A 27,226-nucleotide genomic window follows, 5' to 3' on the forward strand; every position below is an offset into this window, starting at 1 on the left:
AGCTCTCCATAGCTTGGGGGTCACAGGGCAGGGTTGGCCAATGTGTGGCACCCCTGGAGCTGGGGGTTAAGGGCCTTGCTCAAGGGTCCACAGACATGTGATTGTTCTCCCAAGGTCAGGGCTCAAACCAGCAACCTTCTGACCACAGCCTGCTGAGCCACTGACTGGGCTGTTTATTTCTAATTTCTTTTTAATGTTCAGTGCATTGCTCAAGGGCCCAGCAGCGGTGTGACTCTTCTGCCAACCATAGGATTCAAACTGGCAAACATCTAATCACAGGAACAGCAGCCTAACCCACTGAACCCCACACCAACCCCCCCGTTGGGGGGGGTCGGCATTCTGTTAGCGCCTCAGTGTGCCTCATACGGCTACAATCAGGGTTTGCCGATATTCAAGCTTCTCACAGAACTTCTGACATGCCAGATCACACCGCCAAGGTGTGAAAGGTGCAATTTGTCATTCATCGGGTAGCAGCTTGAAACAGAAATGCGCGGTGCATAATTAACCGAGGCTGGATGGTGAAAATACCTCGTCGAAATCCGCGATGATCTCGTTGAGGAGTCGGAGGCATTCAAGGCCCTCCTTATTGACATCGGATTCCGTGTAAAACTCCTTGAAGTCAGGAATGGAGGCAAACATGACGCAGACCAAGTCGTAGGACTGGTGGTACAGGTCCTGAAAAAAATGAACATGAGACGGGTCACAAGGGAGCACAGCAAATTCAGGGCTCACCGATAAGAACCATTTTGGATCTTTTTCTTTTTCGTGATGGATTCATTAAGCACTGAAGCAGCTGGGAAAAACCAATATGCTCTCCCATCCGAAGACAAGCTACTATGCCGAAAGATGATGAAAAGGCAGCCTCCTGTTTCTGGGCACAGCAGAAAACCATATCACGTCCCTAGGAGGTGTCTGTGCAGGTGTTAATCAAGAATCCACTGCCGATTTATGCTATTCCAGTCCACAGTGAGCTTTTCAATACTTAAAATGCCATTTTTTGTCAGAAGATCCTCAACATTAACCAATGTATAATTGAGAGCACATACATATATTTTATAAGTGTCATTTTATTTTAGAAAATCTACCTAACCAATGTATAAAATTGCACTACAGGCAAGGTAATCACTCTACAAAAAATAAAATAATAATAAACAATAAATTTCAACTGTTCCTCCACGTGTTGTTTGCTCACAAAACAAGTTTGTTTCTTATGAAAAAGGAAAACATTTGTAACTATTTCCTAATAAAATATTTCGAAGAATTGATTTGAATCTAAAAGAAGCTTGATCGCTTGCTGCCACTTTTTGTAATAAATTTAGCAGCCAAGGTATTTGCTGAATGCCCATACTTACAGGTATGTTATCCAGGTTTGGTAAATATTAGGCACTGTACAATTTATATTTACCTTTTATAGTTTATAATACACAACATTAGCAGCTTGAAATGTCATGAAGGAGAAAATCTAACACAGAAAAGACATCATAGTTTATTTGTTTTGGACGGTGGCTGTTAGCGACCTCAGCCCATCCGAAAGCCACTGAAATACACACTGGACCACCAGCCTCACCTCATTCTTCCAGCGTTGGATGAATGGTGATATAATTACTTTGATGACCATGGGATTTAACCACATGACCTTCTGGATCCAGGTACAGATCCTTAAGCCATCAAGCTTACACACTGGCCCACCAGCCTCACCTCATTCCTCCAGCGTTGGATGAATGGTGATATAATTACGTTGATGACCATGGGATTTAACCCCATGACCTTCTGGATCCAGGTACACATCCCTAAGCCATCAAGCTTACACACCGGCCCACCAGCCTCACCTCATTCTTCCAGTTCCGGGCCAGGAAGTGTTCCGCAACATGCGCCGGCAGGACGTTCTCCAGCAGCACGCGATTCAGGTTCTCCATGGTCTCGATCTCCTCGCACTCCTTCTTGAACTTGTTCTTCCACAGGAAGTCTAACCTACAGTAATATTCATTCTGTTACAAGAGGACACAGAGGTAAAGGAACTGTATAAAAATCTGGTCACATGGTTTTCTGTAGTGACAAGACAAGAAAAAAAGCAGGGCCTTTGGGAGAGCCATAGAGAGAGTTTTGCCAGTTTGGTTGCAGGTTTGACTGGCCATGGTTCCTGCTGGCTAACTGACCAGGCCAGAGCATATCCAGTAACACACTCATGGTAGAGTTTCCAGCTTAAAGCTAGTTCTTCTCAATGACTTTACTTCAATACACTGAATTTCTTTGGCAGGTGCTTTTATCCAAATTAACGTAGAATGCAGAAAGCAGGGCCAGCCAGTCCCAGGACCGACTAGGGGCCTTGCCCAAGGGCCCAACAGTGAAATCGCTTGGCAGATCCAGGGATTTGAACCGACAACCTTCCAATTATGGGTCCAGGGTCCTAATCCGCCGAACCACACACATATTCCATTACTGGGCTGGTTAGTTTAATCGTGTAGCAGGAACCAAATCAGAACATGGCTCCATCTAAGGCTCCAGAAAGACCAACATCATTCGCAATTCTTATCCCCTCCTCACATAATGCAGCAATGACAATACACATTACATTACACATTACAATCCCACATCACAGGTAACCTCAGCTTCACCCTCACGACTGAGGCGGAACTCTGAGGTGGTACTCTGAGGCGGTACTCTGACTCTGCTTACTTGGTTTGGGGCTGTCTGATGACTGGGAGTCTCACTCGACTATGAGAACCACCAGCATACAGGTTCCAGTCCCTCCCTATCAGTGTCCCCAAATGTATCAACACGACTGCCCTTGCCGGTGCAAGGATGCTCGATGCAATCTAATTCACAGTTGCCCATATAACCAACTAGCAAATATGCAAAACCTAAAGGCTGTTCAACGTAAGTATTTTATTTAATTTGGTTTTGATGAACACATGTACCAAGCACCGGAAGACCTAATTTTCCTTTCTCAGTTGTGTTAAATTTCTTTATCTCCTGTTTCCCAGGTGAAATGGGTGCATTTATGAACAAAGGGGACATTGGCCAAAATGAGTTGGCAATTACTGACTTAAAGGTAATGTTCTGACCTAATGACTAACTCAGAAGAACGACCTGCCAAGCATTTTTGACAGGACTACAAAATGGACTAATATATAAAGTAGGTGTTGCAATGAAGCAAAATTAAGACTATTCTGCATAATAATAAACATAATAGATATATAACAATATTATTGAAATTGCTCCCATATAAGGTAGTATAACACAAATGCAGCATGATATGCCTATTAATATGTCATTAATCACAAACCTTAGCTTTGGCTGTATTACCCATATAATCATTTCAAACCAATTAGCTTTCAATCAGCCGTGCATATGGCAAAATGATAATTGCTCATCTTAATCGGAAGGACCCTCTGTAAGCCACAATCAGCTTCAAATTTTGTAAGAGCTCCTCTTTTGGGTCTGCAGAGAAAAACCTGCACTTGAACCCCATGTGAGTGCAGATACTGTCTCCGAAAATCTGACGACACGGCTTCGGTCTATAAATGCATGAATACGCAAGCCCCATCTTTTATAAATGAAGGCCTTTGCACTGTAACCTGAAGTAGGCTGTCTGTTTTAATTATGTCAAGACGATGGGCTGTTTCTTGGCCCGACAACAGCGGGCCTGCATGTCAGCCCAGATACGTATTCTAAATCCGCCCAGAAGAACCTCAAGCCTTTGTGGTGATGAAAGACTCGCTGAGCGTGCGGAGAGGAACGGATCTCGAGAGGGTTTCCCCGAATGAGAAAGCGTTAAATAGGCTCTGGGTCTCTGAGGAGAATGTCCTGGGTACATTTCAGCGGCGACACAGTTATTCAGACTGAGCTTTGGTGTCAAGCTCTGAAAGATGCATGTATTATGACCCAATTAAATCATGCACCAGGATCCAGGGAGCTCTTGTCAGGTTGCATGTTGTTTGGAAATAAATATTTTTTCTGCCTATTTTCTAGTAATACAAATGCGACTTCAGGTGGTAAATATGAGTACTGTATAAGGTGTTAACTAAAAGGAACACGCGATGTTTACTGTAAAACACTGTCTCAACAATGCTTTTGTAAAATGTCCCAGAGCCCTTTGATCTGTCATATTAAATGTTATACTGTATATGTTGTTGATCGTTTTGTAATGAGAAAAGGTCTGAAAATGATAAACTTTACCGATACTGTTACTGTTTATACATAAAGTATCTTCCCACATTGTTAAATAGACCCTTGGGAGTGGAAGCGTTAACCAATCGTTGACGTGAACCAGGGAAAGATAGGGCGATTCCAACGGCCCCATTTGGGCCATAGTCGGATTGGTCTGGGTTGGGGGCCCAATATGATACACCTATGTGGGGCCCAAAATCACTTAATGGCGGCGCTGCCCACAAAGCCTTTACAGGGAGCGTGAGTCAGACTCTCACTGGGAGGCTTCATGCTCCATTTGGTTAACATACAGTAGGTGAGAAGTCTAATCAGGAGGATGTGGCAGGGCTCAGCCCTGTTCACTGCACCGGAAACATCCAACGTTCCTCTAGAAAACTGTACGTGTCTCACTGGATAGTTGAATATGCGCTTCTGTGAAGTCATGTGGGCATTTATGTCAAACGACAATAATAATAATAATAATTATTATACAGTAATAATAATAATAATAAAGTGGGCTTTATTGTCATACCAGGCACATACAGGTATACAGTGATAGAAATAGCCATTGTGTGATGTAATAAGCAGTTAGAAGATCAGCCTTCAGAAAAGGTGCTTACAATGCCAGTGATCATGCTACATTAAAAAAATGCAGCAGAAACACGTTTTTTTGTTCATTTTCAAATTGAAATTCTGTGCCAGTTTGTCAGGCGTTATAATCTGGCCTGGGACACTCATACTTGAGCCAGCTGCTAGGTAATGTAACTGTTACAGCGAACGCAGGCGGGACGTGGGCCACCTTACCTGTCTGGCCAGGACCAGGAGAGTGATGAAGAATATAAAAAGGGAGACGGAACCCATCGTCTTCAGGTCCTTAAGAACCCCCGGGCTGGAAGTAAAGAGCGGACAGAACACATCAGATAACGTGAAGGACTTTCCCAGCCACCGTGAGGTTCATTCCCGTCGGATCGCCAACGAGCTGTCAGTTACTTAAACTTGTGGCTTTGGCTTAATCGCAGCTGACGGTGCTACGGAGCAGAGAGCCCCAGCCGCTGTCAGCTCAGGACGTTCCCGGGTCCATCTTAGACACATTCCTGTCTCTAAAAAAAAACATTTTCTGTTCCCTTCTCAAATGCATGCAGCAGTGAAAGGATATTTTTATTGCAGGGAAAGAGCTACAAATGTTGCACATCATTCTGTGCTGATCTAGGTAGGGAAAACGTCCTGAAAGGCGCTTCTGGCCATAAGAGAGACAAATGCTTCACACCATGCCTATAAATACCAAGGGAGCCAGCGAGGACCAGTGCATTCTGGGTATGCTGTTTGGCACCCCATAAACAGCACATTTAGAGTGGAAATAGGCATGTGTTTGGGCAGAAGGGCCTTTTAATCCAAAACAGGGTCACATCCACTGGCCATAAGAGACAAACCAGGGGTGTTAAGCATTAAACACTCTCATAAATTATCACACAGCCATGGGGTAACTCTATTAATAGATCCAGTGACCCTGAGATCAGAGATATTTATGCAGAAACATGTGGCATGAGGTTCACTAATGAACTAAAAAACGAGCATCTAATTTGAATGCAGTGGAAGTCACACCTATGACAGCCAACTGATTATTTAAATGCAAACCGATTATTTAAATGCACATTATTGTCATTTTCCATTGTCCAAGTTCGTTTTACCTCCTCCTTTGTGTTATTCTATAAACATCACCCTGTTTTCCTTGTTGTCATATTCTGCTCTGCTAAACAAAAAGTGCCTAAGTGAATCATTCAAATACAGGCAGCAGCCACGCAACAAGCACACGCCCCTTTTGGGTGATGTCACCAAGCCTGACCGTTCTAAGACGTCTGCCTTGTAGAGGAACTTGCTGTACTCGTCCAGCGCGGGCGCGTGCGTCTGCAGGAAGATGATGTTGTAACCCACCACCGCAGTCAGCATCATCAGCATCTTAAACTCGTAGTGGATCCTCAGGAACACGGAGCAAGATATCAACCCCAGGATGCAGCTATAGATAAAATACTGAGAGAAGACAAGGGGTTTTGAAAACCAAAACACACCGACATAAGAACATAAGAACATAAGAAATTTACAAACGAGAGGAGGCCATTCGGCCCATCAAGCTCGTTTGGGGAGAACTTAGCTAATAGCTCAGAGTTGTTAAAATCTTATCTAGCTCTGATTTAAAGGAACCCATGGTTTTAGCTTCCACTACAATAGCAGGAAGACTATTCCATACTCTGACTACACGCTGTGTAAAGAAGTGCTTCCTCAAATTTGTTTTAAAATGTTCTCCCGCTAATTTCCACTTATGGCCACGAGTTCTAGTATTTAGACTAATATTGAAATAGTCATTTGGCTGAACGGCATCCAGACCCGTTAGAATCTTATAGACCTGAATCATATCCCCCCTTAGTCTCCTTTGCTCAAGGCTGAACAGATTCAGTTCCGCTAACCTCTCCTCGTAAGACATTCCTCTAAGACCAGGAATCATTCTCGTAGCTCTTCGTTGCACCTTTTCTAAGGCAGCAATGTCCTTCTTGAGGTATGGTGACCAAACCTGCACACAGTATTCTAGGTGGGGTCTTACCAAGGAATTATACAAGTGTAACATCACCTCCCTTGACTTAAACTCCACACATCTAGAGATATAACCCAACATTCTGTTCGCCTTTTTTATTGCTTCCCCACATTGGCGAGAGTGGGACATGGAAGCATCAACATACATACCGAGATCTTTCTCGTAATCAGCTACCTTTATTTCAGTGGAACCCATAAAATATCTGTACTGTATATTTCTGCTCCCTGCATGGATTACCTTACATTTATCTGTGTTAAATTTCATCTGCCAAGTATCAGCCCATTCGCTAATTAAATCCAGATCCCGTTGGAGCCTCTCTGCTGCTAGATTAGTATCTGCTACCCCGCCCACCTTAGTGTCGTCTGCAAATTTAACCAGTTTACTGTATGTATTCGTGTCAATATCATTAATGTAAATTAGGAACAATAGTGGTCCTAAAATTGAACCCTGCGGTACCCCACTATAAACGGAGGCCCACTGTGACATAGTGCCTCTAATAACTACTCGCTGCTTCCTATCAGTTAGCCAGTTTTTGATCCAAGCTGCCACAGTTCCTAAAATTCCTGCAGCTTTAAGCTTTAACAAGAGCCGTTTGTGGGGGACAACATCAAAGGCTTTCTGGAAATCTAAGTAAATCACATCATAGGCCTTTTTGTGATCAATTTCACTTGTAGCTTCCTCAAAGAACTCAAGCAGATTCGTTAAGCAGGATCTACCTCTCCTAAATCCATGTTGGCTATCCTTTATAATGTTATTTGCATCTAGGTAATCTACCATTTTCACTTGAATTATAGCTTCCATTATTTTTCCAGTAATGCTAGTTAAACTGATTGGCCTATAGTTTGCCGGATTACTTCTATCCCCTTTTTTGAATATGGGTGTTATATTAGCATGCTTCCAATCTGATGGTACCACACCCGCAGATAACGATTTCTGGAATATTAAAGTCAAAGGTTGGCTAATAATATCCCTCATCTCTTTCAAGACTAAAGGTAAGATGCCATCAGGCCCCTGTGATTTATTTATTTTGAGTTTAGCTAGGCTTAGTATCACATTCATATTAATTGATGGTAAGTTACTTGTGTTCTCTATTGTGAACACCCTTGAAAAATAATCATTAAACTCATTTACCGACGCTAGGAAGACCTACAAGATCCCATACCAAAACCCAGAAAGGCTTGGAGTTTCCCCGCTGCTCAGTCATGTATCAACACAAAACACGATGGACAGAATCACAAGTCCTTGACAAAGAAATTAATGGGCATTCATCAGTCAAAGTAGCAGGGAGTGCTGATTGATTCAAATTAAATCCTCACTGGAAGAACCGAAGCGTTGAGCTGATTAATTAGATTTCAAACGCTTTCAAATCTCATTATTGCTTAAATCTGAAGAGAGGCATTAAGCCTTTATGCAGGAAATCGGAGGGCGATTCAGAAAAGCAGAGCGGTCTTGATAACGACACACCTGAACCGGGGTGCGGCTCGTCCCCGGCATCCGCACTAACACCTGTAAAGCTCACACTCCTCCCCGCGTCCAACCCCCCTGTGTGAAATTGACTTGGCAGCGCGTCACTGGCACGGCCAGCTGGATCCACATCCGAGTGCATTAAGTGAGTGAATTCTCAGGCAGGAAACAGGCAGTGCTGGTCCATTTAATTAGACCACTACTCATTGTCTTCTGATAAGGCAAGGCGGGGCAAGTTTATTTATAGGCCAACACATTTTCATATACAAAACTATCCTAAAATCCTTCACATAGATAAGGTAAAACAAAAAAACGGAAACATAATAACATGAAAAAGCAGAATAAGAATGAATATAGAGGCAGAGGAAAAAGAAACAGTCTTTAAGATTTAAAACAGGCAAAGGCTGCGGTGCCCTACGGGTCCTCGGGGAACTGGGTTCCAACTGCCAGTTGCTGAATGACTGAAAGCCGCTTCATCATTTTCACATTTAACAATTCATGAAGAATATGAAACACTTAAGCTATATAACACTCAATTAAAACGATAGATCAGTTGATGTCAAGTTGATCTTAAGTAATCAGAACATAAATGACAAACAGAAAAAACATGCAGCTCTACTTACAGGAAGGTAAAAGCTGTTCTTCTCCATTGTGTGTATGTGCTGACCGCTGGCGTGGTACAGAGTGTCGTTTGATATATTATGGACTGAAACTGGGGGGGTCATACTGTCTTCGAAGAAGAACTGAAATACAGAAAAATAATGAACTCTAGCAAATAATTTATACATCAAAAGGATGACAGAGGAGTAAAATGATCTGTGGAAGGGAAACCTACCTGTCACATCATGTCATTGTGTCATGTAAATTTAAGTATGTAACATAATATGCATAGAACACCCGGAAAGAATACAAACGGACATTAACGGCTGCCTGATGTGTTTTATGTATTGCATTCGGGTGAAGGACACAGGTCATACTGACCCAAATAAGCGATTCAGTTCAGACTATGGCCTTTAGCAGCCCGTCAACAAGGAAAATTCGTCCTAATAAGCCAGCCGTCTTCTTTCAGTTCGATGCATTTGACATACAACGTGAGGAGGAAACCAGATCAGAATCTCTTAAATTGATTTGTGGTGAGGTCTAAACCTGGTACTGGCTACTCAAATTGTTATTTTCCCCAGTGGCTAAAGGTAAAGGAGCAGAATCTTCTGGGTCCCGATCAGATATATTCCGCTTTTAGGAAAGACAAGGATAATAACTTAGCGATAAGATTTATCAATTAATCACCAGTACGAATTTACATCCACAACGCTACCATCTCGATTCCCTTGGTTATTTTAAGGACATACAGGTAATTTATTAACAGTAATATTCCAGGATTGAAGCTGTTGGAGGAACTAATGTCATCATCATGTTACCTTTTTAAACATTTCTCATCTGAGATGCGTAGAAATGTGATGCTTGACAGTCAGGGAGGGAATGATATCCCCCTCAGTCTCTGCCATAGCTAAGATTTATAAACCCCTGCCTGTATCAATATATTTTCTGTATGGACAATTCATAGCACAAAGATATTACAACCTGTCTTGTCTTTGAGTTTATTTTACAAGTTCTCTATTGTGACCCTTTATTTGACCAGAGAGGGCTGGCATGTAAGAAAATTAAATCACCCTTCTCCTGCCCTGTTCCCTCTCTTTTTAGCCATTATGCTTCAGGGCACTCAGTGTGTAATGAATTTTTTTAAACCGAACCTTCTTCCCCTCTGGCTTATTCCAAGGTCCAGTCATCTGTGAAAATGTGCTCTACACCAGAACTCCTCTGTGAAAACCCGATAATTTAACAGCACAGAGAAACCCTTAAAAGCAGTTACATTTAAAATAGATAGATGGGGAAAGAAATTGCAGAAAATTTTAAGGTTGCGGGACGGATTAATGATCAGTGTTGAAAACAACTGCACACAAGCAGGATGAGCTAAAAAATACCTGCGAATGCAGCGGCTCAGCGGAGCTGGAAGCTTAGATGTAAATAAAATAAAACGGGCTTGTGTGATGCTACAGATCAGAAACAGAAAGATTTTCAGTGTGCGAATGTGGCCGTTCTGAACACTATATTTGGGCATCGCAGACCACTGGGCTATTGCCCAAAGCACTAAAGAGGTCATATTCTTCATTATCTTTTTACCTTTTCTTCATTTACTGGTGTGTTTTGCATTTTACGTTTTGCTTTTTCTTCTTTTCCGTCTTTATACATCTGGCACAGTAGCTTTCTGGGTAAAAGCGGGATGCAAATGGAATGTTAGGTCATCGTGCAGCTCACCATGTTGAAGACGGCCATTATCAATATGAGGGCTGTGGTGGTCATAGTGAGTGTGATCCGTGGCCAAGGCTTGCTAGCGATGATTCCAGATGATCTCAGGACCCAGAGCCAGGATGTAGATCCAGATTTGTTGCACTGCTGAAGTGGGAAAAGTGATCAGTCTACTGGTTGCAAGTCCAGCCCAGTCCATATGGAAGTTGGTCCATTTGGACCCTAAAAGACTGTGGAGAATATTCTTCAGCTTTAGAGCTTTAGAAAGATGAGAGGGCAGGTATTGTGGTCTGAATTGAGTACATTTTATTCTCAGGAAACATTTGAGAAAATTAGTTGTAGGGAAAAAGGTTCAGTCTAATCTGCATAATGCAGTATATTAAAAATGTTCTGTCCCTGGAATTACTGACATTTACAGTACACATCCTCACATTTAAACACAGTTTCCCAAATTCCAAAATCGAAATGGCAAAATTACTAATAAAGTAGCAAAAATTACAATCTTTGTTGAACATTTCAGATATTGAAAACCTAAAATAGCTCGGGGAAAAAAACACTACTTAAGCTACCTAAGAGGTCATTGGTGGATTCTTCTGTAATTATCCCCCTTATACGCATAATATTGACATGTTTCATTCGTGAGTGCATAAAATACTACGTAGAATTATAGAAGCCCTCAATTTGCCAATGCAGAAAGGCCACACACATTTCAAGATAACTATTTTAATAGCTACCAGTATCCCCAGAAAATCTGTGAAAGGCGTCGTACACGCTTTAACTTGCTTAGTTAACACACAAACAGTGACATTTCAAATCTTTGGCAGACACATAACATTAAAAAAATATTTCAGCAAAGCACTGGCAAATGAAAAAATAAATGCTTGCCAAAAAAGGTTTGTGTTTTCAAACAAAAAATGTCTGTTTATCTGAGAGTGTCTATATCTGTGTGTATACATGCATACATACATACATACATATAGGAAAACATCACTCACCAGAAGATGACCCATAAAACAGAGTAAGAGGATCAAGGACAGCAAGAAGAATGCCATTCCGAAGGAAACTCCGAGCATCGCGGTCCTGTCAAGTCAAAGTACCTGAATCGTCAACATCACCTCTGATGCATGGGTTAAATAATGATATATAAAACCCATCCATCTATCATGTACACCGCTCATCCGCAATTTCTGCATTTATCTGTGGACTTTGGGAGGTGGGATTTCAACCCCCAAGCCTAGAGGTATGAGGTATGAGCAACAGCATTGGTCTTAATAAATACAATAACTATCCTTGAAAAATAACAGCATTAGGAATACATCTCACACACACACACACACACACACACACACACACACATATATGCCTATACATGTATATATATAAAAATTATTTTTTTCCTTGTACTTCTTATCCTGGAGCTGGATGGATGGATGGAAGGATGGATGGATGGATGAAGGTTCTTAGAACACAGTCATGGACTTTTCATTAAAAGGACACTTACTTCGGCAGCACGAGAATCTGCACGACGAAGATGCAGAAGAAGATGAAGCAGGCACAGGCTACATAATACTTAAATGCCGGCAGGGTGGTGGCCCTGTACTGTGGGGGGAGAGAGAGACGCGGCTCAGGGCTGACATCTGTCTGCTACCGGCCACAGAAGTGGCTGCCTATTTACTCCGTTAATCCTCTAAGGGGTGCTGTCCCACTCACCTCCCTCTCCAGGGCCTTATTGTGAAAAAACAATGAGACCCTCTGAATATCTTCAGATTTTAACCACTGTCTGAAAGAAAAAAAGAATAACCTTCAAAAAATGAATTTAAGAGGGGATCAGGTGCTTATATTTTTTCAGTGTGATGTCAGTTAAACATATACAGATATTTATACAAAAGCACAAAATATTATTTTCAGTCCAGTGATTTGGAGTAAATAATCGATGTGAGATACTTTTGGGAATTAATGCCGTCAATGGTACGTATCATCCGCTCATTCAGTTCCTCCTCAAATCTCTTCTTCTGGGATTTCGTTCTGGTTTGAAAGAAAGACACGGTTATTGCCAACAGTCATTAAACATGGTGCTGGAGTGTTTGTGAAAATGAATTAAAAATCATATCAGCAGATGTTTTTCCATATCAGGACAGATGGGTAGTTGGAGGGTATTAACACAATTTTTCCCACTGAAAATATCCATCGTCAAATGAACAGAATAACAGCCCAGGAACATCTGGCATTTCAGAGGGAGAATGAAACTTGAACTGATGATGTTATGCAGAACTGTCCCTAACCGATCATAACTTCCTTGTTTCTCCTGTTGTCTGTCTCAGCCCAGTACAATTGCCATGGATACTGGAGCTCATTTCACTATTGACTAGATACCAATAATTTCATCCTATCTACTCAGCTTAAATATATAAATCAGCAAGAGAACTTGTGTTTATATTATAATGCTGAATAGCCAGAAGTGTGACGTACCTTTCCGAACGCCTCTGAAAATGGTACTGACCCAGTGGCACATCCTGAAATTAGATCGCTAATGTTAACAGATGCATAACACCCGAGTTTCTAACCACTGGAGCTTAACCCAAGCAGCGTAGGGGGCGAGGCTGGGGAAACGTTACAGGTCGCCTGTCCGTCACAAGGCACATGGCTGGGAAAAGCTTAGACGGGATGCCAGTCCTTTGCAGGGCACAGATACAATCATTTAGACTCCTTTGGACTGTGAGAGGAAACAGGAGGATCAGGAAGAATCAGGGACTTGTACAACAAAGGCAGAATGTGCACACACACACAAATACACACACACACACACACGCACACACACAGGTCTTTATATCCTTGTGAGGACTCTCCATTCACTTCTATGGTCATAATGATATATAAAACCCATCTATGGGTGTTCTATGACCTTAGGCCAATTCTGCTGTGCACCCCACCCCCCGCCCTGCCTCCCCAAGCAGCAGAAAACAATTTATTTCAATTCAGTTACATATTAAAAACATTTCAATAGCACAGGCTGCTAACTTGCTAGCTTGCGTCCATTTCACAAGTAGTGAAATATTACAATTACTGTAAATACAGTAACTAATGCCACAGAATGCAACCAGAGGTGGTATTTCTGATTTCTTTCTCCCGTTCTTTCGCATACCCTGTAGCGTGGGCCAGCCCTGATCCTTAGCCTCATATCATTTTAAGGGAGGTGGAATGTCGATATGAAGGTGCAACCTGGACTCATGGCTGCCCCCCTCCCTTAGGGCCAAAAGACGAGCACACCCACCGCGGTGTTGATCTTGCCGTTCTCGTTGGTCATGCTGTCGCGGTGGTGAAGGTTGGCGAACGGCTTGGCGGCCCCCCAGGACTCCAGGTAGCGGGTCATCCGGACGGAGGCTCTCATCTTGGCGCCGTCCAGCGTGTGTCGGGGCCGGTAGTGCAGCTGGGGGCTCCGCCTCTCCGCCTGCGGGTTACGGCGGCAGGTCAACACCACAGAGAGGCGCTAAGAGTTCTGCTTTCAGCAGGGTTGCCAGCTTTGGTCAGCCGGCTGGAATGAGATTTAATCTGAAAAATGTCTGCACCCACATGCAAACACATTTACATCTAGGTAATGGTTTTACCACCCCAACACTTAGCCAATTTGAGGTTTATAATGAAGTATTTGCAAACCAGACGTTCAATGCAAGAACACGCACAGATTGACAGCGGCAAGGTGGCCCCCCAGAAACAACAAACCTGCCCCCAGAGGTGGGAAGTTCAGGTGCAGAGAGTAAAAGTCCAGACCAAGATTTTGTTTCAACCAACCAGTTGTGTTCTCTATAACTGTGACTCTTTATGCTCAACTGGTTGGTTGAAACAAAATATTGGTCTGGACTTTTGCTTTCTGGACCTGAGTTACCCACCTCTGCCCACCGCTGCAAATACACACAGTTACATATAAAGTACACATTAATGTACATGAACATTGAAATTCTTGAAAATTCACAACACATTCAGGGTTTTCATCTTGCTTTTTGCAGGACACGCTTTTGGGCGTATGGTTTACGTGATCAAATTATACATGAGTCTGTATGCAATGCATTCAGAAATGTTGAGGTCTAAATACGACGCAAAGCATGGCAATTAAAAGTTGTGAGGCTTGAACTTAAGCAAAGTGTCGGACACCAGGCGCGTCAGTGACTAGAACAGGCAGGTTCTGATCCAGACGGACTGCACAACTAGCGTTAGGATCACACTCTGTTGGGTATTCAGGTCTACGGCAGAATGCAATCATTATTCTGCGCACAGTCAGATATCTCACACAGCAGCGCAATGATGATCAGACAGTAAAGAGGCAGTGGGATTGTCTCTGAACACTGAAGGATCACAGACAGGCCGGCCGAAATGACCACTGGCCTTCTGAAGTGCAGAGCCGACGAATGTGCCCTACACCTGACAGAGCGAGTTCATTAATTATGCCATTCTTATGAATAATTATGCTGATAAATTTAGACTTACACTAAAGGTACCGTGCAGCTCTCCGTAGGACTGTCACAAATATTTAATGCAATATTCATTTAAAACCATAGGTATCTCTCACAGTGTATTAAAAAATATGGTATTCCCACAGTGTATTATAAACATGTTATAATCTATAATCCATAATTGAATCCATGCAATAAAATGCAATAATGTCTTTGTAGAAGGGCTTAAAACAGCAGTTTTAAGGGGTTTAAAAAAGAAAAGGTCCCCCCCACTGGGATTTTGGTCGTTCATTTAGCCCCTAGGGGCCTGGTGATTTAATAACACTTTTCACCTGTTGAGGAAGGATGAATGACCATGTGATGACCTCAGGCGGTTGCTGGAAACGTGCTGGTGACAGCATTCAATCAGATCTTGGCAATAGTGATCCTCCTTTGATCTCGTTACCTACAGGCTTAAACGTCATAGCTTACCTTTGGGTTTATAACAAGGTACGTTATGACGTTGTGCTCCTTCAGGTAGGGGTCTCGGTCCTGCCCATCCCCCTCCTCTACTTTGTAGGCCCCGTTCAAATGCTCAAGCGTGACTGACGTGATGTGGACACGTCTGCAAATCAGATCGATCAAAACATTCACCCTGGTTCATATCTGTCCTAAAACTACCAAGGTATTACTACTTTTTCTTGAACATCGTGAACTCCATGATTGGTCTGTGCTTACCCAGGCACACCGCCAGCCTCCATGTGGTTGGCTAAAGTCACATCATGTGACCAAACGTCATACTGCCATTTCTGGAGACCGATAACCCCACACAGGACATTTCCGGAGTGTACTCCAACCCTCATATTGATGTCGACTCCAGTGGCATCCCTCACTTTCCTGTAAAGAACAAAACCAAAGTTCACGTTTTTATCGCTTTAAAGCTTTTTGCATTATACCACGGTATTATACTTTTGTTTTACACATGACACTTTGTTTACACACTCACCACTTAATATCTATACAGTGTCACCTTATTTATTACTACAGTATGAATCCTGGTTTTGTGTTATTTATTGTTTAATTCATTCTTTTTGTATCTGTCCGTTGACATGTGTCTTTGTTGTTGTTAATGCAGGTATCAGCAGAGAGGCAAACAGTTTTTTGTTGCATGCACAATCATGACATGACAATAAAGAATTCTGATACAATGCCAAATTTTGCATTTGAAATGGGAGCCTGGTACTAGACTGTAGATTAGAGACACCGGAGAATCGCAGTGAGAAGGAAATACATATATACTTACTACACATATATACTTACTTAATGGCTTCACACATATCCAGACCCATTTTCACACAATTTCTGGCGTGGTTTGGCAGTGACTCCGGCAGGCCTGATACACAGTAATAACAGTCCCCAAGAATTTTGATCCTCATACATTCGTTTTCCTGAAAAGAACAAACCTAGAGGTCACATCAAATGTGTCAACCCAAATCAGGAAATGCAGCAACCGTGCTGTACGCTGTTTTAGAGAAAGGACAGAAAAAACATACATGTCATTGTGTATCACCATGATTAGATCAAAATTAGATTCATTATGACAAACACAATGACAAATGCCTTCCGGCATACACCGAAATACGATATTTTGGATATATTTTTATCTATTTTTATCTGACTGCATGGCTTCTCGACAGACACAATATTATACCGATATTCAAAAAATAGGCATGCCACCTTGAAATTTGGCTTTAATTCTTTAGGCTCTTTAATTTTAAAAGAAACATAATCACAAAAGAATAATTCTGTGTGATAAATCTGGAGCTGTATATACAGTGATGTGCACGTGGTGCAAAGGCACAGAGCCCGAAGCATAATGACAGACCATCCACTTGTCTCCCTTCTCCAGAGATACTTTCCAAAAATAAATGTAATATAAATGCTACATACACATTGATAACTCATATTTTGTGCAACTAATCACTGCCACTGTAACCTCAGTGCCTTGTTGTCCTACTTGTATTTTATTGTACATTGTATGCATGATACTGTGCATTCTCTTATTTGCCATTTACTATTCGTTATTGTTACATGTTGTTTAAGTCCGCAGAGTTACACGAACATTTAATTGTATTTCTACTTGTACGAATGACAGTAAAGCTTCTGAATCCTGAATCTGAATACTTTTGAATACTTTAAAAGCTTGAAAAAGTGTGACTACAGCCCCCGTGTCCTGTTTACCTTGGCGATCTGATCAAACTTGCCAAAGAGCTCATTGAGCATATGGACCAGCTCCCCGGGCGAGCAGTCGCTGGCCAGGCGAGTAAATCCAACGATGTCGGCATACAAAATACTGCGAAGGGGGAAAAAAAACGATAAAAAACCCAACAATGCAGGTGTGTAAGAAAACCACATAAATGGCAAAGTGGATGTAGATGTCTGCACAGGGACAGTGGATAGGCCTGGATACCCTGCCGGACTCAGGCAGCCCAGCACTTTGCAGACGGTCTTGAATACATAAAATACACATCATCAAATTTTACTGTGGGGGACCCATATTTCTTCAGTTTGAAAGTGCCAAACCTACAGGGGGCCCAAGGTGACATTTTCTCAGGAGGCCCAGAATTTCTCGCAATGCCCCTGCTTTTGCAGACTCTGCACAACAACCCGGACACTTACACAGACATCTCTGCCGGTTGCACTATAACCTGGTACATATGACTGGCCAGGTATCTACCTCTTACTTTCCGACTCCTTTGTAATACTCACAATGTTTGCATTATATGTTATGTTGCACTCTGTGCTTACATTGCACTGTGTTTATGTATTTATTGTCACAATTGTATTCGAATTTCTTGCCTTATTGACATACTGTTCAATGGTACTCTGTGAAACTTGTAATTTGTGAAACTTGAAATCAGGCAACCAGATGCTCATAAAGTAACGTTAGGCAGCTGAAACACAAGGATACTTTAGAAAACTTGGAACATTCCAGATTATATCATTATCCCCATGTACCCCAACGAGGAAACAAAAATATCTACATGCACTATTTTTTTACTTTAACAATGGTGCCTCTCATCATGTATCCCACATTTCACTTTGGGTTTCTGGTTCAGCTCGTTGAATCGGAAGCATTACCTGACATTTGTGTGTCGCTGAACATAAAGATTGTGGAAGTTGTTGGTGTTCTCCACCTGCCCTAAATTAGGGCCTTGAAGCCTTTGAATGATCTCCGCTTTCATCACCCTTGCGATGTGTGCTGGCAGCAATGAGAGCAAAAGCCTTTCCTGTAGCAACGGCAATAATAACCCCAACATTAACTTTAAAGATGCAAGAAACGTTAAAAACGCACTGACCTATTGCACTTCTGAGTTAGGATGAAATTGAGGTTAAGGCTCAGAGCACGATTTATACTGAGAGAGAAAGAGAGAGAGATTATTGATGCCTGGCGGGAAATTAGGAAAGGCAGGAGAATAACTCAGAATATAATTAAAGAAACAGATAAATTTAATGTACCAATGTGAATAAATAAATGAACAAATGTGCAAACATGAAAAAGCAGAACTTAAGTTTCAAGCAGTCAGAGTTGCCACTGTAAGAGTTACAGTGTTATTAGTCTTCAAGGCAGCAGGAATGAAAGGCCTGTGAAAATTTTCCCTGATACACTTCAGAGCAGAGCATCTTCCTCTCACTGCACTCCTCTGTGCCAGAACCGTCTCATGGAGCGAAGGGAAGACATCTCTCCCGACGGCTGGGGACTTATTCAGCATTCCCTCCTCTAGCGCTTCTTACAGGGGCCCCCGCGCTGTGCCAGCCTTCCGGAGGAACTTCTTCAGTCTTCATCTTTCTCGCTGATGCCAGCATTGACTCACAGAAACTTTGCGATAGGACACCACGAACATCAGGGACCTGAGCTTCGTCAGGAAGTAGAGGCCCTTGTTGTCGTGGGTGTCCATGACTGAACCCCACCGCAATTTATCTTCCAGGTGAAGCTGAAGGTATCTGCGGGGACAGGGAGTCCTCGGAAGGTCCACCATCATCTCCTAGGTCTTACAGAGATTGAGCTGGAGATGCTACAGCTAACATCGCTCTACAAATTTGGTCACCAGTCTCCTTTATTGCTCTTTTCTCCCCTGGCTATTACACCCCACAACAGCAGGTTCACCCGAGAACTTCTGCAGATGACACACATTATAGGTGCACTTGAAGTCAGAGGTGTAGAAGGTAAACAGGACCGTAATGACAGTGCCCTGTGGAGGCACCATGCTGCTCGCAAGCTGTTTGGACGCCTGCTTCTGTAGCTGTACATGCCGTGGCTTGCAGGTCACATAGTCGATAATCTGATACCAGGGTGGCCTCCACCCATGCAGCCCTCAGCTTATCTCCCAGTGGGAGGGGGTGAGTTGTACTAAAAGCACCATAGAAATCAAAGCACATCACTCCCACAGTGCTCCTGTCTCTATCAATGTAGGAGTACGGTAGATTTACATGTATTCAGAAGATCCCTTTCTCCAAACCCACATAATTGGGGGTTAAGAGACTTACTCAAGGGCCAGGTGGTGACATCACCCTGCTGACGGTGGGAATTGGGTCCACGGCGCCGTAAGCGACTGAACCACACACCACCCATGTCCTCCACACCGTCATGTGACTGAAAGGTCTGGGAAATGTATGGGTGAGGTTTCCCGTGTCGAATCTTCATTCGATTTATTAGTTCACTCCAGGCTGCCTTCTATCTGCCAGCTGGCAGACAGCTTGTATCTCCAGATCGTCCTCAAGTTGTTCCACACCATTGTCATGTTGTTCTGCGGCACTCTCTCTTCTTTCTCATCCTCTTCCTCCTGTGAGCATCTGTACTCTCCCTGATTTTCACCTCCGGCTCCCTCCATACTTGCCTCAGCACCCTCAAGAGATCACCAACCACCTTCTTGTCTGATGCCGTCAATATCATCACGCAAGGCTCACAGAGCGGAGCCCAGCTTGCTGATTCAAAGCGGTCGTCCCTCAGTGTAGCACTAGCCCCAGTTGACCATCTACTCATTGTCCCTGTGAAAATTAACTGATGAAGGATTACAGGCTTACAAGGTCATGGCTGTATTTGCCAGTGGGAGACGCTCTGCCAGTGGGAGACTGGTGAGAAGCTCTCCGTGTCCTTTGCATTAGCAAGGGTGGGTTTGTTGTTTCTGCAGCCCGACTCATAAAGGTTACTTTAAGGACTCCCCCCCTCCCCCCTAGTGTAGTGGCTCTGGAGCCCATGCAAATGCATTGTCTGACCAGTGGTAAACAAAACAGCTGTGCATTAGCACATAAGAAGTCTGATTTCTCATTCTCTACTGGGGCATGTAACTCACTGACAGAAAATTGGCTAGCCACACACAAGAACATGGTACCAAGTCTGCAGTCTAACGATAGCACAGGTAATATAATAGGTACACAGAGAGACAAAGCACCGGAAGCTTCTGCTGGCCTGGACTTTTTGAGATGTTTGGACACACTGAAAATGTAACAAAAAAAAAATTTCAACTTGCTACTGCCAGGGGCCAGCAATGGACTGCAAATTAACTTGTTGAGAAACCAAAGGAGTGAAATTAAACAATTCTTTTACATGATATATAGACGTAAATTCATAAATAAATAAAACTGCTGACATACAACAGGAAGTTTACAAAACTGGCCTGGCTTTCAGAGGCTGAAAACTAAAAACATTTCAATATTCAGAAACTATACATAATCTATCAAACGAGCTCATGATATTTAAGACTTGGTTGGTTCCAATAATATTACCTTTTTATTTTAACACTTCTGCGAATGCTACTTTTTAAGTTGTGCATTTGTCATTATGGTCTGGATTTGTGAACAAAATGCTAACTAGTGTGGTCTTGAAAAAGCAAGATGATTACGTCTCTGATTTCTAGTTACCAAGAAGAATATATGAAATGTAAAAATAAAAATAAAAAAAGCAAGCAAAGCGAAGTAAGCAACTGGCTTTTACATATAAACAATCAAATGCTAACACAAGAAAGCAAGTATTGGTATATTTAAAAATGTAATAAATCGCCCTGTCCTTTCAGCAGTACATACAGTGTGCTTTTATTCGCTCTTGGTTTAATCACTCTCCTTTACATAGAAAGGTCTAATGTTCCGCGGGGAATTATGTGATGTTTAGGTCACAAGTCAAGTAACGAAACACTTAATTAGTTCTACATAATGAAACGTCACTAAATGCTATATTTAACTGCATAAAATTTCATTCCTAATGAATTTCACAAAAATGGAAAAACTTGTACAAAAACAATTTCAGGCACAAATGTATCTAGATATAGGTATATATAAGGTAAAATCCTGAATATCTGTAACTCATACTTATTGATAACACCTTTATTCACAGCACTATGTGGACCATTCCCAACTTCTGGTGATGTTTCCCTATCTACACGCCTAAAAAGCTGTGCTTTATTTGGTGTTGTTTCCATAAATAAGACATTGCAGTTTCAGCGTTAGCGGTGAACCTGCCCGGGTTCATTCAGGTTTCATCTGGCAGGACAGCTGACGGAGAGTCCCAAACGACCCAGCGACGTGACTCATATCCTCTGAGGAATCGCTCTGGATCTTTAATGCCAGTGCTTCATTCGCCCAAAACCACTGTGTGGATACAGAGAGTTGATTTTCCCTGCTTGAGGCCTTTATAGAAATGAACTGCAGAGCAGACAGACAGTATGGTAGCGGCTGCCTGCATCTGAATATTCTCTGAATATAATCTCAAATCTTTCTTACGTTTCTGATTTCTTGCTTATAGGGTTTAAAACATCATCGTATTTTTAGAAATTCCCAAATGGTTAATAAGAGGTTTTGAAAACATTCTTATAACATATTAATAACTTAGTTTGTGCCAATTTAAAAAGTAAACAAGAAAGACAAGCATCGGAACATCAAAAGAACAGCAGCAGGTTGAAACACCCCATGGTCTAATTCGAGTTACAGTACAAATGCTGTGTACTCATTCCCAGCTAATTGCAACACAGCAAAGGGCAGTAATAATCCGAGAGAACACTGCGTCTTCAGAACAGCATTTCAAAGCAGAGAAGATGTTAAAAGCAAGCATGCAGACTGCTGTTTCCCAGAATGCTAAGCTCTTTAGTCCTTCAATCGGCATTAAAATAAAAAAAAAAACTACATCAATGAGAGCTTCAGATTTCCAGAAGAATCTGTCATACAATGTGAAACGAAAGACATACCAGAGAAGCAAAATGGATAATAAATTATCGTTTTATTTACATGCTACTATTTCCTGTACTGCCTTGCTATGGCTCATTTCATTTTTAATGTTTTAAGAATGTAGATATATCTAGAAAAGAGACATTACTTTCTGATAAATTATGTTGGTGCAATGTTAATATGAAAAACCATAAAAGATGCACGATCCCACCCAATAAACTCGGCGTAAAGAAAAATAAAAACACCCTTCACAGGAATGATGTGAAGCAGAAAACCGTCTGACCTGCTGACGTTTCTGAAACTCAAGCTTGATGGGGGATTTAATGCAGTTGCAGGTGTCCTGGTACGTCTGTTTGAGAGCCAATTCCATCAAATGTTTGTGATACGCTCCTGCCATGTTACCACATATGAAGATGATTATGTTAGCCAGGATCTGAAAAAAAAATAGGGAACATGATATCATTTGTACAATGTTTCAATCACAAAACAATATAAAGCAGCTTATATGTACAGAAAGCAGCTCTCATATAGGCACAAAATGCCACTGGGGCAGAAATGATAAGCATTAAGTATTTAATTCCTTTTAATGTGAAAATGTGCTGTGGACTGGAACTGGGCACAGTAAATAAGAAAAATGTATCTTACATTGCTTGTGTTTATTTTAATCCGGCCAAAGCAATTCAGCAGTTAAATATGCATTTAGGTTAATGTCAAGGTTTTCTCTAAATGCCAACAGTGAGTGTATCTTACCAATATATCCTGTCATTGGCGTACATAAGTTTAAAAACAGTCATGACATTTATTAGTCTACTAAAAATTCATGATTATACAAAGAGCAGTCAATGCTTTTGTCAGAATCCAAAATCAGCTTTGTTTACTGAAAGAAAAAGTTAATTAGATAAATGCGTGCTGAATTCACACTGACTGAAAACCACTGCACTTTCACTGAGAAAAACACTAGTTTAGACATTTTAATAAGTTCTTTAACAAGATTTATTGTGCTGGAATAATCAAATTTGAATCACTGTTCTGTTACTTTGGCAAACGAATTTATGAATTAGCATATGCAATCATTTCCTTGAAAGAATTTTAAATTATTGTGGCTATATGGCATTTCACCCTGTATAAAAATTTTATGTTGCATTCAAGAAATCATATTACCAGGGTGCCAACTTTGGTCAGTGGGCAGGAGTGAAATTCTCAATTTGAGATAGGTCTGCACATACATGTACTGTACATGCATTTACATCTATGTAACAGTTCTATTACCTTGTAAATAATCAATAGGGTTTGCAAACTGTCCCAATGCTTCTGATGTAGCTAATTTTAGGTTTATAATGGAATAATACAGATTTGCTCTAAGATTTCTTGTGTGAGTGCGAGAGTCAGAAAGCGTGAGAGTCACGTCGCACAGGGTTGGCCAGGGTTGGCCATCAAGAAGCATTATGGTCCCTATACTCAACCTGGTTTCTGTCCTAATTCCATGCTTACCTCATGTAAAGAATCTATAATAATGCTAAAATTATACTTTAAGATGGATTATGAATCGCTGCTGTACAGAAATTTGCTGAAATGGAATAATCTCAAAATAACAGTCAAATGTAACAGATCAGGGCGAATCTGTGACACTCAATGGATCCAGGCTCTGAAGGGTGGGCTAGAAGTGAAGCAGTATGTTCACAAACACCTGGTTTTCATTAACAGCACTTAGAAGGACTCTTAGTCAACACACAACAACAACAACAACAACAATAAATCTAACAAGAACACTACCCCCAATACTCTAATACCACTCACAACAAAGAAACATGAGGAGGTCTCATTGGCAGAGGTTCTAATAGGTATAGAAGTTAAGATCAAAATAAATCCATAAACCGGAACACATATGAACCTCATTTCCGCCTACGTACCATTTCCATTCTGTTCATTTTTGAAACAGGTGGAAACGCTGGCAGGTTCCCAAAAGCACCAAGCGAGAACCAGCTCAGCATTGGCTCCATGTTGGTGGAAACAAGACAATGTGCAGATCATGTGAGGACTGGTCAGAAATCACACGCAACACAGGTAAGGGCAGATGTGACAATCAGGAACACAGCACAGCTATTTCACAATAATGACAGAAAGGGTTATTTACAAGGTCTGGAGCATGCTGGGATATAAAAAGGGCCCACCTGTTGACGCTTCACTATTTTAGAGGCAGATTCTTCATAAAATGAAACTGCAGCATGTATACATTATCACTGATATAAATCATGATAAATACAAATTATACCATCAACCGAAACTAATGACCTCAGCTCCGCTTCCTTATGTCTAAATTGCACCTGACTGATGTTCAGCTCTGCCTCCTTATGTCTAAATCACACCTTGCTGGAGCTCAGCTCTACCTCCTTATGTCTAAATCACACCTTGCTGGAGCTCAGCTCCACCCCCTTATGTCTAAATCACACCTTGCTGGAGCTCAGCTCCACCTCGTTCAACGTTAACCTTTTTAATGTGCCAAAATTTAGTAAAAGATTCAAAGTGAACGGTTCAATAAAAGATTGCTCTAAAAATGATGTTTTTAAAATTAGTTTTAATGTTAATTTTCATTACTAGCTCTGAACAGACATTCATTTCTCGACTGAATGAGATATTCCTAAATGATACGATTTCAATCCCATGTTTTTATACTTTGAATTTTTACCTTACTACTGCCAAAGCTTCACATACTAGTTTGACTCTGCTGAGGCATGTGTAAGAAGCAATCTGTGAATAACTTGATATTTGAATGCATTTTCACGGCACATTACAAATGAATAAGTAAGAATGTTTACTTGTAGTGATAAGCCATTTTGATTAATTGTAAAGTTTAATCAACATGTTATGTTTAAAAAAATTCAAATACTATTTATCCATGCGATATGTAAAATACCTATATCAAATGAAAATACGTTTTTAATCGCATTTTTAGGCTATTTCGTACTGCTTTAATGTGGTGAACAACATGACAACAAATGAACATTTGAGCAAACAAATGAGCATTTGTGATCATAAATACATACAGAGCATCTTATTCAGACCTCCCCCAGCTCTGTACCTGACAGGACCCCCCCTCCGGTTTAACCCCTGTGTATGTTAACTTGTGCTATAGGAACAATAGGTATTATGGGGGAAAAAATGGGGCAAAACACTAAAAAACTTTGTAAGTAATACACACACAAGGACCAGAACCTGGAAAGAATGATAGCACAGTGACATAAATAATAAAAACTAATAAATAAATAAATCCAATAAATGTGGCACTTTACCTTAAAAAAAAGACCTACATTTTGCTGGTGGGAGCAGATGATGGAAGGCTGCTGCTTACAGAATATTGTGAAGTGGGGGAGGGAACTAAGTTTAATTTTCGCCACATTTTTCAGATTTTGGACAAAGTCAGTTCCTCTGTGGCTGTTTCTCTCACTATATCACAAGTCCTCTTAATCTGCTCAAAGTGTTTTAATATTTCAAGTTGCTCTTCGATACTTTAAGCTTCCCTTTTGCAATCAATGCCTGGCTTTTTTGAACCAGAACACTTAGACATGTTTTGGTGTGTTAAGTGAGCATTATTAAAGTTACTAAATGCCAAATAATGGCAAAAACAAACACTTGTAGGATAACACACGCAGCGTAGTGACATAGTAACTTGGTGTTTCAAGTGAGTGCTTTCCATTCGCATGCGGGCCGATTCTGCTAGCACCTCATACACCCGTTGTTTCTCACATACAAAATCACGCATAAATGTGATTACTGTATACTGTTATTGTTCTCTGATATATCAATCCAGTTGAAGCAAACCGGCATTTCCAAAACATGCGTTATAGGAGAAAATACTGCAACGCGGGTGCCAGATTTAGCGATCGCGAATGAATGAATGACACAGAGTCAAATAATAACATATGGCATAATAACAACACAATATGTGATAAACACACAGAGCTGTTTACACTATTTACATGCGTACCCCCAGCGCTACACTGCCCCCCTCCTAGGGGGAAACCCATCCCTGTACCCCAAAGTCCCAATAGCACCTCCAGGCAGTGGCAAGCCCTCCGTGGCTGCTGGGTCCCACTGTCCTCCTCAGTCCTGACTGCCGGGGTACTCACTGGATGTCCTGGAGATAGGTGCTCTGAGTGGGCCAAGGGTTAGAATGGAGCCAAGCGCTCGCAATGAAGCGTGATAGCGCTGCGCCACTCTGGCATCAATACCCGGTGGACCACCTTGGTGATTAACTCGAGAACCTCCCTGGGGCTATTCAAGCGACTGTCCAGCTTGGGCAACCACCCCTTCTTCCTAATGGGGTACTATTCCCAAACAGAGTCCCCAGGCTGGAAGGCTTGTGCCTGGCACTGGATTGTCATATACCCATCTCTGTCTGACTATGACAGTCGTGTGGCTAGGATACGATGAAGCTGCCCCACCAGCCAGTCGCTCTGATAATGGAGGGGGTTGGGGCGGGTCTTCGTGATCTCCAGTCATGATCCCCAGCTACTGTGCAACTCCTCCGGGGCCCGGGAGTCACAGAGACACTCCTCGAGGAGTGGAGGCGGTGTTCTGGTTGGGAACCATGTATGCCTTGGGCTACTCTGTGGGGTTATCCACCATTCCCGGTCTCTGCGCAGGTATAGGGGCCCAGGACGTCCACCCCCACATGATCCATGGGAGCCCACACTAGATACAGCTGCAAGGGAGCCTGTGACTGCCAAGCCCTGAACACATCACAGCAGTGCACAAAATCAGGTCCTTGCAGCTTCCGCAACATCTTTTTTGGCCTGAAAGTTATGTGTCCCGCCCTCAGCGAAATACAGCACAGGGTCTAGGGCACCAGCAGCTGCAGTAACTCCCCTGTGTACAGCAGATCCTCATGCTCCTCCAGGGTGCCCCCCTTGGGACTGGTAGGCTTTAGTCTCAGGCCAGGTCCCAACCCAGTCTCCCACCCTTGTCCAGCCACTCCCTCACCTAAGCCAGCACAGGGTCACTGTGCTGCTCTGTGATGAGCTGCTAGTGATCAATGTCCTAGCAGGCCCCTCTGCCTCACCGCAAACGCCATCTT

The 27,226-nt window shown here is 42.1% G+C and overlaps 1 protein-coding gene across 6 annotated transcripts in view; it reads right to left on the minus strand.

Annotated features, from left to right (window-relative positions):
• The window catches only part of adcy2a (adenylate cyclase 2a), a 77,276-nt gene that overhangs the window by 7,163 nt on the left and 42,887 nt on the right, over window positions 1-27,226 (minus strand). For 3 of the 6 annotated variants that reach the window (XM_023812829.2, XM_023812847.2, XM_072716750.1), the window contains 18 exons: window positions 22,436-22,585; window positions 18,076-18,224; window positions 17,176-17,287; window positions 16,255-16,382; window positions 15,673-15,831; window positions 15,427-15,559; window positions 13,779-13,955; window positions 12,977-13,020; window positions 12,452-12,532; window positions 12,218-12,287; window positions 12,009-12,106; window positions 11,503-11,587; window positions 10,517-10,654; window positions 8,824-8,943; window positions 5,993-6,177; window positions 4,954-5,038; window positions 1,830-1,988; window positions 529-675 (listed from right to left, as the gene is read on the minus strand). In XM_023812829.2, the coding sequence (XP_023668597.1) occupies window positions 529-675; window positions 1,830-1,988; window positions 4,954-5,038; window positions 5,993-6,177; window positions 8,824-8,943; window positions 10,517-10,654; window positions 11,503-11,587; window positions 12,009-12,106; window positions 12,218-12,287; window positions 12,452-12,532; window positions 12,977-13,020; window positions 13,779-13,955; window positions 15,427-15,559; window positions 15,673-15,831; window positions 16,255-16,382; window positions 17,176-17,287; window positions 18,076-18,224; window positions 22,436-22,585 (2,220 nt within the window). Of the gene's footprint in view, window positions 1-528; window positions 676-1,829; window positions 1,989-4,953; window positions 5,039-5,992; window positions 6,178-8,823; window positions 8,944-10,516; window positions 10,655-11,502; window positions 11,588-12,008; window positions 12,107-12,217; window positions 12,288-12,451; window positions 12,533-12,976; window positions 13,021-13,778; window positions 13,956-15,426; window positions 15,560-15,672; window positions 15,832-16,254; window positions 16,383-17,175; window positions 17,288-18,075; window positions 18,225-22,435; window positions 22,586-26,279; window positions 26,901-27,226 lie in introns of those variants that run through there. The other 3 variants (XM_072716751.1, XM_023812838.2, XM_023812856.2) reach the window with 3 other exon arrangements.

This window comes from Paramormyrops kingsleyae, chromosome 9 (assembly GCF_048594095.1).
Source record: "Paramormyrops kingsleyae isolate MSU_618 chromosome 9, PKINGS_0.4, whole genome shotgun sequence".
NCBI classification, from domain to species: Eukaryota; Metazoa; Chordata; class Actinopteri; order Osteoglossiformes; family Mormyridae; genus Paramormyrops; species Paramormyrops kingsleyae.